Here is a 19,060-nt window from a genome sequence, read left to right as displayed (position 1 = left end):
TTTAATTTATATTATTATGTGAATTTGTTTTTAGGTAAGTTTTCGTTTTTCGATTTATATTCGAGATTTATGACATGTCAAGTTCGAACATGTGTCTCATTTTAAAAGTGCAATGCGCTTTTTTATTAACCCAACTTGTAGTAAGTAACTTACTAATTTAATTAGGTAATTTTTACAAAAAAGAAGAAAATGTTAAACTAATAAATAAGGAGTTAATATTTAATATACTACGGGGCGGAGACGATGAGATTGATTCATGATTTTTTTTTTGCTGCATTTTGCAATATATTTTTTAATTTCATAGCCAGAGTTAGAAAAAAAATTAAATATCACACATCCCATTTCTTATACATGTTTATTTTTATATTTTAATATATTTTATTAAGCATTTGTCATCATTCTAACTCTATTTATGGAGCCTAAAATATCCATTAGTTATGTACCAAATATATATATCTACTAAATATTTTCTCATAAAAATATATATAAAGGTAATTATTTTATACACAATATATGGAATTTTTTAAACTCTCTACAAGTAAATTTTTACACTCTTAACTCAGCTTGTAGAGGATAGTTTTCTTAGAAAAAAAACCAATATAGACCTTCACATTACCCTAAATCTATAATTGGCTAGAGTAAAAAAAAAAACTCACAACTTATTCTCAATTTGTTGTAAACAAAAAATTGATTAAACTCTCCTACTAACTTCACAAAAATTTGTGAATTTAATTCTTATATTTTAATTTTATTAAAATTAATCTCTATATTTTTTGAATTGATCAATATTAGTCTCTATACTCTAAGAGTTTTGAAATTTTAATCCTAAGCTTAGTAGTAACAATTAGATTTGTTTGATTAAATTCAATTACAATTTATATACTATGCGCACAATTGTAAGTTTTGTCCATATTCTCCAATTAAATTATTCTAAATCCCTATACTTTTCAAATTTTAAAATATTAGTATTGGAGCAAATGACCGTCGTCAATCCATTAAATGAAATTTAGTAAATAATATGTGAAAATAACAAACTAACATGTCATTACACATATGATATTATGTTTTTCTACATCAAACTTTAAAAATATCAAAACTTAATTAAATGAAGTTAACAATTTTCGTTTTACGGGAACAGTAATTTTAAAATTTATAAATACAAAAACAATAAATTTCCAAGTACAAGAACAAAATTCATAATTGTAAATTAAATGGACTAATAACTTAATTTGACCCATAAAATTCTTGTTGAATTTGCAAAAAGTTTAAAACTTAAATATTAAACGAGTCCTTAAAATAATTTGTCCAGCATTATAATGTTCAGATAAAATGTATACATTCATCTACATTTTTTATTATTTAAAAGTTTGATTAAATTAATACAATATTTAAAATGTTTTTTAAATCAATTACATTGTCATGAGCATATTTTTTTTTTGTATTTATAAAAAATCAATTAAAATTTATGTACATAATAATATTTAAACTTTCTTTAAAACATATTTAATTTTTTTAATAATTGAGAAAGGGAATAGAGTTGATAATCAATTTCAAACACTATTCGATTGAAAAGTATAAAACTCTTATGTTTTTAAATATAATTCAATGCATAAAATTTAACACAAATTTCCTTTAATATTAAGGATATTTTTTATAACATAATTTTTTTAACACAATTGATGTTTAATAACTTTTATATCATTTAAAAAATTTGGGTATCAAATTAAATTTAAATACCAAATTAAAAAATTTATCAAATTTAAATTCTAAATTGAATCAAATTTAGATACTAAATTAGAAAATTTTGTTAATATTGACAGCGAGTTTTAAAATTGCTTTATACTCAAGGTGACGATTGAACCTTCAACCATTGGTTAAGGTAAGAAAAAAAGACTCTTACTATTATACCGTAAATATATCACATCAAATGAAAATTATAATTATCATGTTATTACAAAATTCTGATCATTACATAAAATGGAAATTTGATTTAGAATTATTTTTAATATATATTCTTTTATTTATAAATACCAAATGCTTTTTGAATTTTTTTAAAAAGATACCATTAAGATTAAGAAACGAATTTAATATTGATCTAATCTTACAGGATAGTAATTAGTTTGCCACATCATCTCAAGTAAAAAAACAAAGCAAGTAGTAATAATGATATTCTCGTCTTCATATGGCAGGGAAGGTTCCAACCGCTCTCGCTTCATCCCATCTTTCAATCTAATTGAATAAACAAATTATGTTTAGGCATATCATCATCTATGCAAAATAAAGACAAAACCCTTGTACTTACCCATTCAACGGGACATAGTGACCGGAAATGCCTTGCCAACTTGTCACATTGGGGAGCATCCTTGCCTTTTTCTTTAATGCACCTTGGATATCAGTTAAATTTTCGTTAATTTTTAACTCATTTCAACCACGTCTGTATAAATTAAACCTTACTTATGATATTCAACGTAAGAGTCGTAACAGTGGCTTGCTTTTGGTGCTACGTCCTCCTCTCCCTCCGCCACCTGTATGTTTATCGAACACCGATATCCTATCATCACCCATTTATTTATTCACTAACAAATATTGGTTTTCATAAAAGATAAGCATGAACCTTGCGAGCCATGTCTTTGTTAGCTATTTTACGAGCAGGAGGTGGCGAGGTGGATTGAGGACTAGGCGGTGCCGAAACGGTGCCATATTCGTGGACAGGCCTAGGAGCTTGCTCACCTCTGGCCACCCTGCTCACGTCTCTTGCCCTCATCTTATCGCGGGGATCTACAGCGGCGCCCGTACTCGACATGGCTATTTGATCACTTCACTTTTTTTGCTGGAAAATATGTTACTTCAGTTTGTTATCTCAAACACAGAGAAACACTTCTCTCGTACCCTTTTTTTCTTCTTTTTTTTCCCTTCAAGAATGAGGTTAGATAAATGATTAGCATTTTGATTGGAGTATACATGGAATGGAGACACGTAGTAGTAAAAGGAGACACTTGTGCTATTGGTAGGTTACTGATGTGTCTTTGCCTTTGCATGCAGTGGATAGCTGCCGCTCGCCGCCATAACCCAACTGGTAATTCTTTTTTGTTAGACTTTAGGGAAGCTCGTTAATACTTATGCTTAATTTGATATTGGGTGAACATTTGGGGAATCGGCCTACAAGCTCAAATATGGACAGCTCGGGAGGGATAAAGGTCGCATACATTCGGACTATAGCACAATGCCCCATCATATATACCAAAAACCTTGGGCTTAATCCGAAACTATCTCAAAACGTTTTAAAAATGGTAGTGAATTCTATATTTAAAAAAAATTGTTCTTAAACCCTTTAAAACTTTAATTAATATTATATTATATTTGATGCAGTATAATATTTATGCATTGTGATCAATAAATTAGATAATGATATATTTTGTAAAGTTTTTAAAAGTAAATTCAATTAATTTCATTTCAAATAACGTGTTAATGTATAAAATTATATATCATCGATACATTAAATATTAGTCAAATTATTTATACTTAAATAAAGAAAACATTAAGCACTTACACTATGTTTGGTTGGGTGTATTGGCATAGCCAATACACTCCTAATTAGAGGGCCCCACCTATTATGCCTCTAATCCGTTGTTTGGTTCAATGTATTGTTATTACGGGGCTAAACCATTACTGACCTAATCGGTGAAATCCACCGATTTCTAATCCCTGCCTTTAGCTCAGTTTAGGTGCTGCTTCAAGTTTTATACCCTGTTTACCCTCCCAATCGACACATCCCTTTTTCGCCTTCTGGTCCTTCCTTCTAGCTTGGGGTTTCTGCCTATTTGCTCCCTCTGTCCCTCTGCCTATAATACTCTCCAGCAATATACACACCGACGCACAAGGAAAGCACTATTGGTAAGCCTTTATTTCTCCTACCCTGAACTTTTCTCCAGAAACAATCACTCTTATCATGTTTTTCGTTTCCTTCATGTAAAGCAGTTGCTATACTTTGCTGGGTCTTTTTTTTTTTTGGTTTTCGTCAGTGATGGGATGTTCTAGTTCGAAGTTAGAGGATCAAAAGGCCCTCCAAGGAATGTTTTTGAGGTGATTAGAGAGATACAGGTTCAGTTTGTTAAAGCTTCTGAGTCAGGGAGTGAAATTGTAAAGTTGCTTGCGGTGGGAACACTTTCCTATCACCGTAAACATGGTAATGATTTTCATCATTATTTTACTGGATTGTTGTGTTATTTTATCTATTTGCTCTAATAGTAATACTAGCTGCGGGGTTTGGTAACTTTTCTGCAACAGCTTCGAAGATGTTGCAAGTAGTTACTCATTCGTTATCATTAGTATCATCTCATCCATCTACTTCTAAGACTGATTCATCGGCTAAAAATACTGATCCGGCTTTTCTAGACTTCAATGAAGAATTGGCCAAGAAACAGAGAAACCTTTCCTCTACATTGCAGAAGTTGTATCTTTGGGAAAAGAAACTCTATTATTTTGCTTTTTCTGTATATTTTATTTGTTAATTTGAAGCCTTTATGTTTCTCTTCAGTTCCTGGAAGAGTTTGAGTGGCTGTGAGATTACGTCCACATAATGTAGAAGAGTTAGTAGCAGATGCTGATTTTGCTGATTGTGTAGAACTTCAACCAGAGGTATTATGTTGCTATCTGACAGTTGGATATGCAGGGAATACAATTCTCAGTGACCTTAATTTTGTTAGATGTCTTTATCTACTTTCTTTTATCTGTTTGATCTTGAAGTACAAATGATTGAGGAAAAGCTAAGAGAAGGGCATATCGATTATATTTTGTCAGGGTTGGCATCTTGAGGGATGCATCAGCCTAAAAGTGAGTTTATTCAAATGAAAATGGAGAAAAGTAGCAAATTCTTGAATAATTATCACTTCATTTCAATTAGTCAAGAAGGATTTAGTTTCTAACCACCTAAGAAAAAGTGAAGTCGACATGCCTGTACTTGTTCACGTAGCTCACCTAACTAGCTTTTAGATTTATTGAAATTAACTCCCATCCAGTTTCTGTAAGTGTTTATTACTTGATTTTGGTAAAGTTCTCACCAATGCTTCAACTTTTCTCTTTCAACTTAAAAGGTTAAAGCTTCGCAAAAACAACTGGGACACAGACACCTATGAGTTTGATGAAGCGCTGACAAAGTTTGCATCGTAAAAACGTGTGTATGAAGTTGTTGCAAAGCCAGTTGTTGAGGTTTGAGTACAGGGCTTTTCTAATTGTACCAGAATTTGTTAGAATTTTACTTGTTATTAGTTATTCATTTTATTAACAAGGTCATTGTGTATTTGTGTTCATAGGGTGTTTTGGATGGTTACAATGGGACAATCATGGCTTATGGTCAGACTGGTACTGGCAAAACATATACTCTTGGTCGACTTGGGGAGGAAGATACAGCTAATCGTGGAACAATGGTCCGTGCTATGGAGGACATTTTGGCAGAAGTTTCACCAGAAATTGATTCTGTTTTGGTCTCCTATTTGCAGGTTGCATATTAGATATTCTTTTCTAGGAGATACATATTACTGCAGATCTTGGTGTTTGATTTCTGATATTGTCATGAATTGTGCTAATTGGTCTAAGCTTACTTTTCTTTTAGAATTTTTTTTATCATTTTCTCCAAAGTTACAAGAATTTTAAATTTTAATGTGCCTAATAGCTCTGTTCATTGAAAATTTTAAATTTTCTCCAAAGTTTCTGCATTCTTCCTGAATGGGCCATGTGCTATATTTTTGCATTCTACTTTGTATGCTTTAATTAATGCAGATGATTAGGCTTTGTAATTTAGATATCACAAGGTTTGATTAGATTAATGAATTACTGCTAGGAGAACAACTAGTGCTGGAAAAAGAGAAGCAGCACTCTGTTCTGAACTAGATCACATAAACCTAAGACATGATTGTTCATTTTCTCATTTTCCTTGTCCTTATTCTTGCTCTACATTTCTTGTCTTTCCAGTTTAATGTTGTCCTGCATTGTTGCTATTTTCTGCACTAATAATTGATGGTTATATGTTTGTGATTTTAGGTAGTGGTAAGACGTTCACGATGCAACCATTACCTCTCAGAGCTGCACAAGACCTTGTTAGATTCTTGCATCAGCCAATTTACCGCAACCAGAGATTTAAATTGTGGCTTAGCTAATTTGAGATATATGGTGGCTTAGCTATTTTGCTTGCTTACTTTCTGAGGCTGTCAAAGAACAAGTACTTGGCTGGTGATTTCTTCAGCCTTGTTGACCTGAGCCACCTACCATTTACGCAGTACTTGGTGGGTCAAATGGGAAAGGAATACATGACAACCAACAGTAAGCATGTGAGTGCTTGGTGGGATGACATTAGCAGCAGACCGTCCTGGCAGAAGGTTCTCCAGCTCTATGCTCCTCCTTTCTAAGAATTGAAAATGATGCAATCTGGGGATGGGGTCTTTTTAATGATGTCTGCTTTGTTGTTTAGCAGTTTGGTTTGGTTTGGGGTCTGGTCTTTGACTGTTTTAAGAGGCCAACTAGTTATCCTATGTTAGGTATAGTTACAATAAAATGTTGGTAGGGGTAGGGGGTTACAGTTATCGTTTTGTTTGCCTATGTTTGATATTATGAATAAAGATGAAGAAATCATGTAGATATCAAAGAGAATCAAGTGCTCAATTGAATGTGCTTCAAAGGCAATTTTTTTTTATTTTCTATGGTTTTATTACTTATTGATTTTCTTTTTGTTGGTTTAAATCTTCGAAATAATTGTCCAAAAGGTTTTGGTAGTGTTGGCATTGGCATTAATAAAGTTTGAGCTTACTATGAGTATAATTTGAACCCAAATGTGGTAGTGTTGGCATTGGCATTAATAAAAATTTGAGCTTACTATGAATCTAATTTGAACTCAAATCACATTTGCGGTTACCCAAATCATATTTGAGGTGATAAATACTTTATCCATCAAGTTAATATAGGGTTCAAGTTAATTATGGTGTTTATTTATTGTTAATAATTTATACAAACTTATGATTATAAGTAGTGTAAAAAAGGTAAATTATTTACTATGATATCAAACAAGTGAAGTGGCTTAATATAAGTTAATAATGTTTATGCAGAATATAATTCTCAAATTATATTATGATTTTAGTAAATTATATAAGAATATTTATTATTAAGAATTTTATGAAATTATATATCATTATTAAATTATATTTAATATTAATTATTTTAAATTATATAAATTCATATAAGAAAATTTATTATCAAGAATTTTATGAAATTATATATTATTATTAAATTATATTTAATTAAAATATATTTTAATTAAAATATATTTAATAATAATTATGTTAATTTATATTTTACAGTATCATATATTATGATTTCAGTAAATTAATATAAGAATATTAATTATTAAGAATTTTATTAAATTATATAGTTTAATTAAAATATATTTAATAATAATTATGTTAATTTATATTTTACAGTATCATATATTATGATTTCAGTAAATTAATATAAGAATATTAATTATTAAGAATTTCATTAAATTATATATTTTAATTAAAATATATTTAATAATAATTATGTTAATTTATATTTTACAGTATCATATATTATGATTTCAGTAAATTAATATAAGAATATTAATTATTAAGAATTTTATTAAATTATATACTTTAATTAAAATATATTTAATAATAATTATGTTAATTTATATTTTACAGTATCATATATTATGATTTCAGTAAATTAATATAAGAATATTAATTATTAAGAATTTTATTAAATTATATATTTTAATTAAAATATATTTAATAATAATTATGTTTAAATATGATTAAATTATTTATTATTGATAATAATAATCTTATTATAATTTAAATAACAATAACAATAATCATTTACCAAAACAAATTTATGCTAAGGGTATTCTAGTCATTTTAGTTTTTTCCATTATGCTATTACACCTCTATTCCATTCAACCAAACACAAGATTACTATTACGCCTCTATTCCATTACATTCAACCAAACAGTGGATTAGCTATTACACCTCTAATCCAATACACCTCTAATCCCAATACACCTCTAATCCAATACAGCGAACCAAACGCACCTTTAGTTTACCGTCTTCGGAAGTTTACGGTATCATCGCTGTCAATTCAATTAATATTGAATGATAATCCTTCTGATTTGGACAAACATAAGTAAATATCGTTTATTAGGAAATTCCAAAAATAATATGGTATGGGCTAAGGCACATGTGCCTGCCGTAAGAAGGGATAATATAAAAAAAGTGTAAACTATAAAAACAAGTCAACATGGATTGTCTCGTATTAGCATTTTCACGCAATAACTCTACTAAAGGTGATTTTATTATTGAAATAGCTTTCTAAATGTTTATTACAATTTTGATTATCTAATATTTAATTTGCTCTCGAGGTAAGGAATAATCTGTTACGCCAAAAGATGTGGTTAACACAATCAGAACTACAACTGTAATCCAAGTTAATTCACGAGGTTTTTTAAAACCACCAATGAGATAGACATGAAATACGTATAGGATCAGCATTAAGGTCATCATACTTACCGACCATTGATGAACTAATCAATTAACCAACCAAAGTTAGCTTCAGTCATTATGTATTGAATAGAAGCAAATTTAGTAACAATTTCATGATAGAAAAAAGGTCATACCAAATTTTGTAGCTACTTGTACCAAAAAAGCAAGTAAGCATAATTCCTCCTAAACAATAAAATATGTTAACATGAGGAGAAACATATTACTAGTTATCTCATCTGCAATCACCTGAATTTCGAGGTGCTCTTTGAACTAATCATAGACTTTATTGAGATAAGTAAATTAAGAGGACCCCAAAGAACTTTATATGAGAATTTCATCTCATACAACTCAAACAAAAACACCCAATTAATAGCTAAAATAGGTATGGAATAGAAAGTTTGAAACTTTTTAATATTTCCATTCAATTTTATATGAAGACACAAAAGAGATAATGCCAAAAAATCAAGTTGGCATAGTTGTCATTATATTGATCATTACAGGAATCTTGAATATTCTATTTGCCTACTTGTGTCTTTTTCTTTGCTTTGTTTTGTTGTTTGTATAAAATGTGGCTTTATTATTGTTTTCTTTCTTTTTTATAGGAAGTCCCTTGTTAAGACCTTACGAAACAATTGAAATTTTAAATTGATACAAAAACTGCAATTCTATTTGTAACAACTCGATTTTTTAGTGGTGTCGAAAACAGTGGTTCAAGGCCACCAAATCCGGTAAGTAAGTTCGTAAATATTATTATTTAATACTTGCGAGTTAAATATAGTTTTAAAAAAGTTTTTGAATTGGTAATTGTGTTTTATAATAATTTATTAGGTTAAGTGGTTTTAGAAAGTGAGGTATCGAGACCTCGTTTCTATAAACCGAGCCATAAATATTTATAAAAATATTTACGGAGTGTTATTAAGGTAGTATTAAAGTTTCGTTGAAAAATTTTAACGTTTCTATAGTTAATTAATTAAAAAAGACTAAATTGAAAAAATGCAAAGCCTGCTAATTATAATATTTAAGAGATTAAATGGCTTGATTAATAAAAAAGAAGGGCCTAAGTAATAATTGTACCTAAATTTAATGGATGAGGCGGCATAAGAGAAAAAAAAAATAAAGCCAATCAATGGCAAAATTGTAATTTTGGTGAAATAAAAAATAAAACAAATTGAAATTGGAAAGTTTCTAGACATTTTCTTCTTCAATTTTCGGTTCAAAACAAACACAGAAGAGAGCTTAAGCTGGTTCTTCAAATTTTGCTTCATGTGAGTTCAATTATTACCCATTTCTTGTAATTTTTATGTTTTTGAGATTGTTACAATTAGGTCCAACTAAACCATACCTTTGTTACAATTTTAACAATTTGTTAAAATTGTTACACTAATAAAATTTTGGAAGTTTTCATTGATAAATATTAGATGTTTTTGATGAATAACATGGATTTAGAGCTTTGATTATGTTGTATGATGATTTTATAAAGTGATTTTGTTAAATATTGATTTTAGGATTAAATTCTGAAAAGGTTAAAATATTAGTGTTTGATAGTGAATTTTGGGTTTATTAGGTGTTGAATGGAGGCGTAGAGTATTTGGATAGATTATTAATTGAGAAAATTAGTTAATTTGATAGATTAACTAATTATGAGATTAAATTACAAAAATTGTTGGGTAATTGTGTAAATTCAAAAAATAAAAGGGTATTAATTGTAAAATGAATTGGAAATGAAATATATGCTAATAAATGAATAATTTTATATTTTAGATCAAGATCTTGTAGATACTCAAGAAAAAGAAAAAAATAGCAGAATAGTCCCTAAACTTTTACAATTACTATAATTCAGTCCAAGTAAGTTCGTACGATTAAAAAAATTTAATATTTGTATAAATTGATAAATGGTATTATGTATTTATTCTATGGTTGGAAATGAATTATGGTTGGAATTATAATATTGAATTGGATTTCGATTTGAATGCAACGCAGGATTTGAGTGCATTCGTAATTTGGTGCAATATCAAATTGGAAGGAGACAACGACATTTTTCCCAAGTAAACTGGGGTTCAGTATTTGTTGCAAACTCTCGTGTTTTGCTTTCTGTTTGGCATAATTGGGTGAATCAGCTCTTACGAGCTTCTGTTCAGCTTACGAGCTTCTGCTCAACTTTCGAGCTTCTGTTGGCGTATTCGAGAGAACCAGCTCTTATGAGCTTCTGTGGATGATGTACTCTTATCCGTAAGTCGTTCTTCGAATGGAAAGATTTTGGTAAAGTGATTTATTAAATGAATTTGAAAGACATGTTATTTATTTTTATTTATATATTGATTTGAATACGGATGTATTTATTAATAGAAGTTAAGAATGACAGGAAATTGACAGTGAATGACAGGGAATTGACATGAATGATTTTATTTATTTGACTTGTTATAGTAGGTTCGGTAAGATTTTGTTTAAACCGTTGAACTTATTAAGCTTCATTAAGCTTATATGTGTTGTTTAATGACTTTGTAGATTTTTTGAAGGTTGGACGATTGGATCAACACTCCAGTCACACTATCCAGCTTATCTCGGTAGTTTTTGAAACATTCAATACGGTTTATATGACATGTATAGGCTTTTGTATGGACTTCATCAAAGTTAGTTTATGTAAATATTATGAATAATATTTTGTTTATATATCAAAGTCAGTTTATGTAAATATTATGAATAATATTTTGTTTATATAACCAACATACATATTGGTGTGAAATTAAAGTATGATTGTGATATTAGTATAGGTTATATACGTATGTATATAATTGAGTTAAAGTGAACTTTGGTAACTTGGTTAGATAGGTTAATTAAGTAAGGTTGGTTACTTAGTTGACATGTATTTAAGTTATCAATTGAGTGCCTAAGGGTATATTAGTTGTATGTGGTGATAATACATGTTTAAGACTTAATTTTAGCTTGTGTTGAGTGCATTATTATGGCTTGTTGATGTGCATTTTGTTGAGGTTAGGTTGATGTCAATTTAGGTGAGAAATTTGGCTTAAAAACTGACCTATTTTCGTCCACACGGGTAGAGACACAGGCGTGTGTCTCAACCGTGGCCGTGTGTCCCCTGTATCTTCTTAAGAATGCAAGTCAGTATGCTCACATGGCCTAACACACGGGCGTGTGACTTGGCCGTGTGGCCCAAGTTAGTATACTCACATGGGCACGGACACGGGCTGAGGCACGGCCGTGTGTCCCTATCTTGAATTCCCACACGACACACGGCCTGAGACACGGGCGTGTCTCCTAATTGTGTGAGTCACACAACTTGGCCACACGGTCGTGTGACCTTTGCAGTGTTAAAAATTTTAAATATTTCTGAAAAATTCTCTAAGTTTCCGATTTGGTCTCGACTTGTTTCTAATATGTATTTTGGGCCTTGAGGGCTCGTTTAAGGGACAATATATATGATTTTGATTGGTTTTATTATGAATATTGACATGTAATGAAACGTTTGAAATTTTTGTCTGATTGATCTGTAAGCCCTAGTAATGCTCTGTAACCTTGTACCGGAGACAGATACGGGTTAGGGGTGTTACACAATTATTTCTTAAGTATCTTGTAGGATACTGTTTTGCTCTACTAGTAGTTTAATTGGAGCTTGAACCTAAGTTTCAATGAGGTTGAGTTCACTTTTTTCGTTCTACCTTCCTTATTTATTTTATCTAATTCTTATATAATTCTTAAAAAAACTAAAATAAAAATAAAATAGGGGTGAGAGAGTGGTCACAAATATTTGATTGAATCTCGATCTAATCTTTTTCGCTCTGTCTCGTAGCAATAACCAAAATTATAAAAAAAAAGGAAATGTTAACGCATCTGGGAAGAAACGATTGACCTCTATCAATAAACCCGCTAAAGAATCGAATTAGAAAGTATTTAGTACTAGTGCTACGAAAAGATATATTTTTGGATCTCACATTTAAAATCCTCCTTTATCGTATTACATTATGGTAATACATATATAAAAAGACCACTTGTATTTGTTTATTTTTACCCAAAATTCCTAATTCAAAATTCAAAATTCAAATGTACAATGATTCGATAAATAATATTTTCCCTTTCTTAAAACAACAAAACAAAATAGGTCCCTTACTGCCTAAGAATTCCCTCTAAAAATATTCATTTATTATTCATTATATGGTTGTTTATATGATATGAGACCAAAAAGAGGAAATGGAAAGATAATTTTAATATACCAATAGATGAAATAAGGTAGTGGAAAACAAGATAGCAATTCTTTACAATGACATTGTAGGCCAATTGAAAGGGATGTAGCCAGGGGTGATGCTAGAAAATTTTTTTAGCAGGGGTCGAAATTAAATTGTAATTTTTACGACAGTAAAAAAGTAATTTTTAAATTATTAAATCAAAATTTTATCATTTTTAGGGGCCAAAGTGTAATTTTACCTTTACTAATTTAAAATTTTAAATGGCTAAAATGAAAAATTTTCCATTTTAGGAGGGATCGGGGCCCCTGCCAGCCCCCTAGATTCACCCTTAGATGTAGCGTAGCTTGGTAGCGCATTTGTTTTGGGTACAAAATGCCACGGGTTCAAATTCTGTCATCCCTACTTATTACTGCTCTTTTAAATAGTAACAAGAGAGTCGTTTTAGATTGATTAAAATTAAGCATACATAATCTATCATTTTATCATTTTATATATGATATTATAGGTGTGCGCGATAGATTGGCGTTAATTATAAAATAAAAGAAACCTCTTTTTTACAATCTTGTTTATTATGATAAGGAATCGCTCTAGTTTAGTCAGGTAGAATATGGGTTTCCAAAACTCAATTTTGTAGGTTCAAATCCTACAGAGCGTGATTCAGCTCTAGAGGTGATCATGGGCCGGGTCAGGCCCAGGAAAAAATTTCGGCCCGCGTCCTAGGCCCGAGCCCGACCCGGCTCGAAATATGGGTCTAAAATTTTGTCCAAGCCCGACCCGGCCTGACTCATTTTTTTAATAAACACCAAAAAAATTATTTTAAAAATAAAAAAATGAAAAGTATTTTAAAAATATTTTAAAATTTAAAAAATAAAAAATAAATATTTATTATATATTCGGGCTGGGCCGGGCCCGGGCCAAAAAAGTGGTGCCCGAGGCCCGACCCATTTTCTAAACGGGCCTCATTTTTTGCCCAAACTCATATTTCGGGCCTATATTTTTACCCAAACCCTCTCATATTTCGGGCGGGCCGCCCGGCCCATGATCACCTCTATTCAGCTCTTATTAGGTCAAAAATTACACTGAATTGAAAAAAAAATTGAACAACAATTCAAAATTGACCTCTTTGAATTAAATTATTAAATTAATTAAATTAAAATTATAAAATTAAAGGGGTCAGTCAAAAGAGAGACGTTAACTAATCCAAAAAAAAGTATGTTAATTAATCAAAGGTCTAACTGTAACACCCCTAACCCGTCTCCGTCGCCTAATCAGGGTTACGAGGCATTACGAAACCAAGCTCACATAAACATAACTTTAATATCTAATTCCAAATGCAAGTCCAATTCATGAACATATATAATCAAATTCCAGCATGGAAACTAAACTCTTTTCCCATTGCTATTTACAATATAGGATTCAAAACTAACCAAAACATTATCAAGCCTATACATGCCATAAGATCGAGTTCAAATATTTAACAAAATACCAAAAGAAGTCGATAGTGTGATGGACTGTGTTGATGATCCTCGAGCTCGTAACGCGTCTCCAAATCTATAAAAACGAATGAACGAAAGCAAACGAAGTAAGCTTTTATAGCTTAGTAAGTCTCCAGCATAACTAAATGTATAATTATAAACACATAATTATTATAACCTTTTTAATCTATTCTACTGAAATTTCAACTAACACAACCAACTAACATTCATACATTATTCTACTCAGACCATTTCATTTATAGTCAGATATGTATACCTGTCGGATGAATTCAGTTTAATATATATATTATACAAAACAACATTACAATTGAATGTATACCACCGAGCATATATATACATATTATATACATATCAAACCGATTGTATATGTACACTCATGGTATGTTCTAAATCAATTCAAATCTAACACAAATATATATACATCAATCACATCTTATATTTGTTTATATATAAATATACCCACTATGAATTTATACCTGAATACCTAGGTAACACATACATTCGAAATACACACATATATATATATATCTCAAATGCATACATGATTAATTATCAAACACATAGGCTCAATATATATATGTTTAACTACCACATATCACCATATGCATTTATAAATTCAGCAATCACATATATCTAATGTACATATGTATTCATCGATTTCATATAATCACAAATCATAGATATATCCATTGCATATTCTAACACAATTTAAACAGATTCACCGGCATTTTGCCTGCTAGGCTTAAAGCCTGATTCAGTACACCGGCACTTAGCCTGCTAGACATATAGTCTGAAATGTATCACCGGCATTAAGCCTGCTAGACATATAGTCTGAAATGTATCACCGGCATTTAGCCTGCTAGACGTAACGTCTGTATTATATTCAATCACTTTATAATAATTCAAACTAACAATTTCATATCTTCACTACCATTCAAAAACTTTTACGTGAATATACATACAAAATCGAAACTTTCACATACATATATAATTCCATACCAAATTTCGATTCAAGAATTTATACATGTGCATTTATACATATTCGAATCTACCATATGAATATATAATTTCATACTCAATTTCAAAACAAAAACTTGTACATATATAAATGCACAATCAATCCTCGCATACTTATATAATGACATAACTAAATTCAATACACAACGCATACATGTATATTTGCATGCTTATTCGACTTTATATATATATATACATACTTATATAATCATTCAAACCATATATATATATATATACCTATATCTTATACATACCTTTGTTTAATCCAATAATTTATACAAGATCATACTTGTATATTCGAACATGTTATATACAATATCTATAGTCCAAAGTTTATTCAACTATTATACTTTAAATTATAGCTCAATCATAAGATAAAATTAGTATGCATGTATAAATATTAACTTAATAACTTTTAGTTGCTAATAGACTTACCTCGGATATCAGCAAACACGATCGACTATTCGATTACCTTCGACTTCCCCCGATCCAAATTCGTTTTCTTCGTTCCTTGATCTAAACATAGTCAAATTTAACCTTTTTATTCATCAAAACATTCATTTGAGTCCAACAATACATAAATGGGAAAATTACCATTTTGCCCCTAATATTTTGCACTTTTTGCAATTTAGTCCTTTTTGCACAAAACACCAAATACACAAAATTTGCCCATAACACACAAGGGCCGAATATTCATGGTTCTCATACAAGTCCACATATTGCATTTATTTCACATTTTAGTCCCTCAAAAATTTATTTTCACAATTTAGCCCTAAATACTCAAATTCATCAAAATCCCAAGACAAAACATGTTAATCTAAGACATATCTTCCATTATTCATCATCAAACATCCCAAAACACAAATATTCATCAATGGCATAATTCAAAATATTCATCAATTCACAAAATTAAGACATGGGTTTTGAAGTATTCAAAGCAACGATCTCAAAAACGTAAAAATTATCAAAAACTAAAATCAAATTAACCTTGAATTGAAATCCCTAAGATGGCCGAATGCTAAAGCTTGAAGAACAAAGTTTCTTTCTTTTGTTTCGGTGATACAAACAATGAAGAAAGAAAGAAAACTTATTTCTTTTATGTTTTAATGATATAATAATATAATATTATACTATTACTATTATAACTTTATATTTAATATATAAAAAGTATATATTAACTATTATTGCCGTCCACTATCTTTTAAAATGGCTAATTGCCCTTTAAGAACCTCATATTTAAAAGCCACCATCAAATAAGCACTTTACACCTTAATAATCAAACTTCACATTTTATGCAATTTGATACTTTTGTCAATTAAACACATAAACAACAAAATTAATTCACGAAACTTTCACACACATTTAAATTCACACATCATAAACACACAAAATAATATTAAAATATTTTTCAGACTCGGATTTGTGGTCCCGAAACCACTATGTCCAATTAGAGTCAAAATCGGGCTGTTACACTAACTCATCACCATGTCTATATTGTAAATATGCGGTTATGAATAATCCATTTAAAGGAAAAGGAATTAGACCTAAGATGATTCCAAATAGAAAAACTTCAATCAAATCAATTTATTTGAAATGAGAAAAAGAAAGTTAATATTTATCCCTAAATATTAATTTCTATTACTCATGAATATCAATAACTAATAATTGATAATTAACACGTTAAGGAGCTATAAAATATATGAAATATGATCTAAAGTTTTGTTTTTATGAATTGTTCGTTCATTCAATTAATTTTCAAATAAGTCTTATTTTACTCAGACTAATAAATAAAGTTGAAGTTATAGCTAAAGTCACTAGTAAAAAACTAAAATAACTAGTTATTTTAAGCATGAAAGAGCTAACTGAAATATGCTCTTTATATACATATGTTTGTAGAGTAGTTACCTAAGTTTCAATTTTTAAATGAGAGGGGCTAAGCAAAAATAACAATTGAATTTTTTTGATTCATATCAATCATTATAAACATTATTTACAAAAATAGAGTGGCAAAACAAGAATAGAAAAGAAAAAGAAGTCGATTCATCTTCTTTGTAGTTAGGTCAAGAAAATACCTTTAGATCTAATACAAGAATACAAGAAAGTCCGGCTCACAAATACTGATTAGTAGAATTTTTTTTTATTTCTTGCTCTCTCTTTTTTAATCTATATCACAAATACTCTTACTTGCTACTAGACAGCTAAGCAAATCCTTAAAAAAAAAGAAAGGGCTTCCAACAAAAAACAAAACTTGTTGTGCAAGTATGAGCAAAAGTCAATTTTTAGATTTCGCATCTAATTGACTTGCGAAAATGTGATAATTTCCTCCATAAATTATTATAAACTAATTTGTTGGATTCACGAGTCACCTAATCTTCCGTTCCTAGGCCAAACCCAACACCTCCAAGAATTTTCTATAGCGTATGATATGTGGTTATACATCGACAAGTAAGAAGAAGAAAGAAATTATTTGAGATTATTGTTACAATTACCATAGAAGAGAATATTTCACAAGAAAAATTAATATAATTCTACTTACAAAGATATTTTGAAATATTTTAAATTCTTTAGAGTAATAATTCTTTCTTTTTTTTCTTTTAAATTTAAAGCTATACCAACATTTTCAATAAGAATCAAACATTACAAATACTTAACCAAAAAATTAATTAAAATAAATTTAGAAATAATGTTGGGATCAACCTCTATCAACGACGAACAAGAAAAGTAGAGAAGATCGAACACAAATATTTTACACGTGGAAAACTCCTTCGAAGAGGATAAAAACCATGAGCAAAGTAGATTTCACTAAATGAGCAAATAATTTGAAATTGTACAATATGGAGATAACCAAAACAAAAATACCCTGAACCTCGGAAAAACAAAGCTCTCTAGCTAAAACACGAAATTCCCTTAAAAGCTCTCTTAATATTCTCTTAATCTTAATGTGATGAATATGTCAATTCTAAGGTTACTAAGGCCTTTTTATAGGTCGAAATTCATGTGAATTTATGACTAAGATATCCCTAGAATAATCAGAGTTCAGTTGAGAAAAGATATTAGAGTTTAACTAGGAGAAAAAACCCGGTTTAAGTTGAATAAACGTCGCCACGTCGTGACATATATCACCTCGTCAGGAAGTCGTTCGTCTTGTCGTCGCGACGTTGTGCTCCTCCTTATCGTGACGTTGATTTTGTTTTGTCTTTGGTTTACACAAAAGTGCAAGGCACGCCCCACAGATAACCTCCATATTTACATAAGATCAGACTCAAACATGATGAAATTTCAAAGTTTCTAAAACCTTAATCTTCCCATCAAATCATATCTTAATAATTAATAATAAAGAATTCATAAAACCCAAGGCTTAATATGATTAATTAATGTCAAATTCAAGAATTTAGATACTCCCCTTAGATGATCCAAAGGTGTTTAATTGACGATATAACAATCAAAAACTGAAAAATGGAAGGAGAAATTGAAAGTAGTTTGGGTATGTCATTCTCTTAGTGAGATAACAACAAAAGCTAGAAATCAAACGGGGAATACATAAAAGTAAGTGGAGCACTTCCAGAGTTGTTGCTTTCGCTTCAACTGACTGATTGCTTTCTACAAACTTTAGCATGAAACTGAAATGTGGGAGAATCTAACAAGTACCAATAAGAAAAATTCTCTTTGTCTGCCCTTTGCATTTACCTAAAAGTAATACCAGTTCTAGGAACCAACAAGATATCACCACAAGACCATTCATATGTCTAACACTATACGTACATATATATATATAGAGTACTGGGTGCAGTGCAAGGAA

General features: G+C 29.9%; 2 protein-coding genes and 1 long non-coding RNA gene across 5 annotated transcripts; 2 read left to right on the top strand and 1 right to left on the bottom strand.

The window, feature by feature from the left end:
• Window positions 1-2,071: 2,071 nt before the first annotated feature.
• On the bottom strand, window positions 2,072-2,912 carry LOC107888056 (putative cytochrome c oxidase subunit 6b-like). Its single transcript, XM_016812229.2, has 4 exons — window positions 2,615-2,912; window positions 2,455-2,525; window positions 2,303-2,384; window positions 2,072-2,229 (listed from the first exon to the last, which is right to left on the bottom strand). Exons 1-4 carry the CDS (start codon window positions 2,801-2,803, stop codon window positions 2,179-2,181), a joined length of 393 nt encoding a protein of 130 aa, XP_016667718.1. The 5' UTR covers window positions 2,804-2,912; the 3' UTR covers window positions 2,072-2,178.
• Window positions 2,913-3,621: 709 nt separating this feature from the next.
• On the top strand, window positions 3,622-4,833 carry LOC121219882 (uncharacterized). Its single transcript, XR_005916893.1, has 4 exons — window positions 3,622-3,894; window positions 4,023-4,186; window positions 4,538-4,638; window positions 4,747-4,833. It is a non-coding gene; the product is annotated as an uncharacterized lncRNA (long non-coding RNA).
• Window positions 4,834-5,082: 249 nt separating this feature from the next.
• LOC107886388 (kinesin-like protein KIN-UB) lies at window positions 5,083-6,688 on the top strand. 3 transcript variants are annotated; one of them, XM_041098541.1, is made up of 3 exons: window positions 5,083-5,173; window positions 5,313-5,498; window positions 6,040-6,688. In XM_041098541.1, the coding sequence occupies exons 2-3, from the start codon at window positions 5,343-5,345 to the stop codon at window positions 6,175-6,177; spliced, it is 294 nt and encodes a 97-aa protein (XP_040954475.1). In that variant the 5' UTR covers window positions 5,083-5,173; window positions 5,313-5,342; the 3' UTR covers window positions 6,178-6,688. The 3 variants fall into 3 exon arrangements, with proteins under 3 accessions (XP_040954475.1, XP_040954476.1, XP_016665824.1); XM_041098542.1 differs by having other exon boundaries at window positions 5,090-5,191; window positions 5,311-5,498; XM_016810335.2 differs by having other exon boundaries at window positions 5,090-5,208.
• Window positions 6,689-19,060: the final 12,372 nt, after the last annotated feature.

This window comes from Gossypium hirsutum, chromosome D08 (genome assembly GCF_007990345.1).
Source record: "Gossypium hirsutum isolate 1008001.06 chromosome D08, Gossypium_hirsutum_v2.1, whole genome shotgun sequence".
Lineage (NCBI taxonomy): Eukaryota > Viridiplantae > Streptophyta > Magnoliopsida > Malvales > Malvaceae > Gossypium > Gossypium hirsutum.
This window is presented reverse-complemented; position numbering and strand designations above follow the sequence as displayed.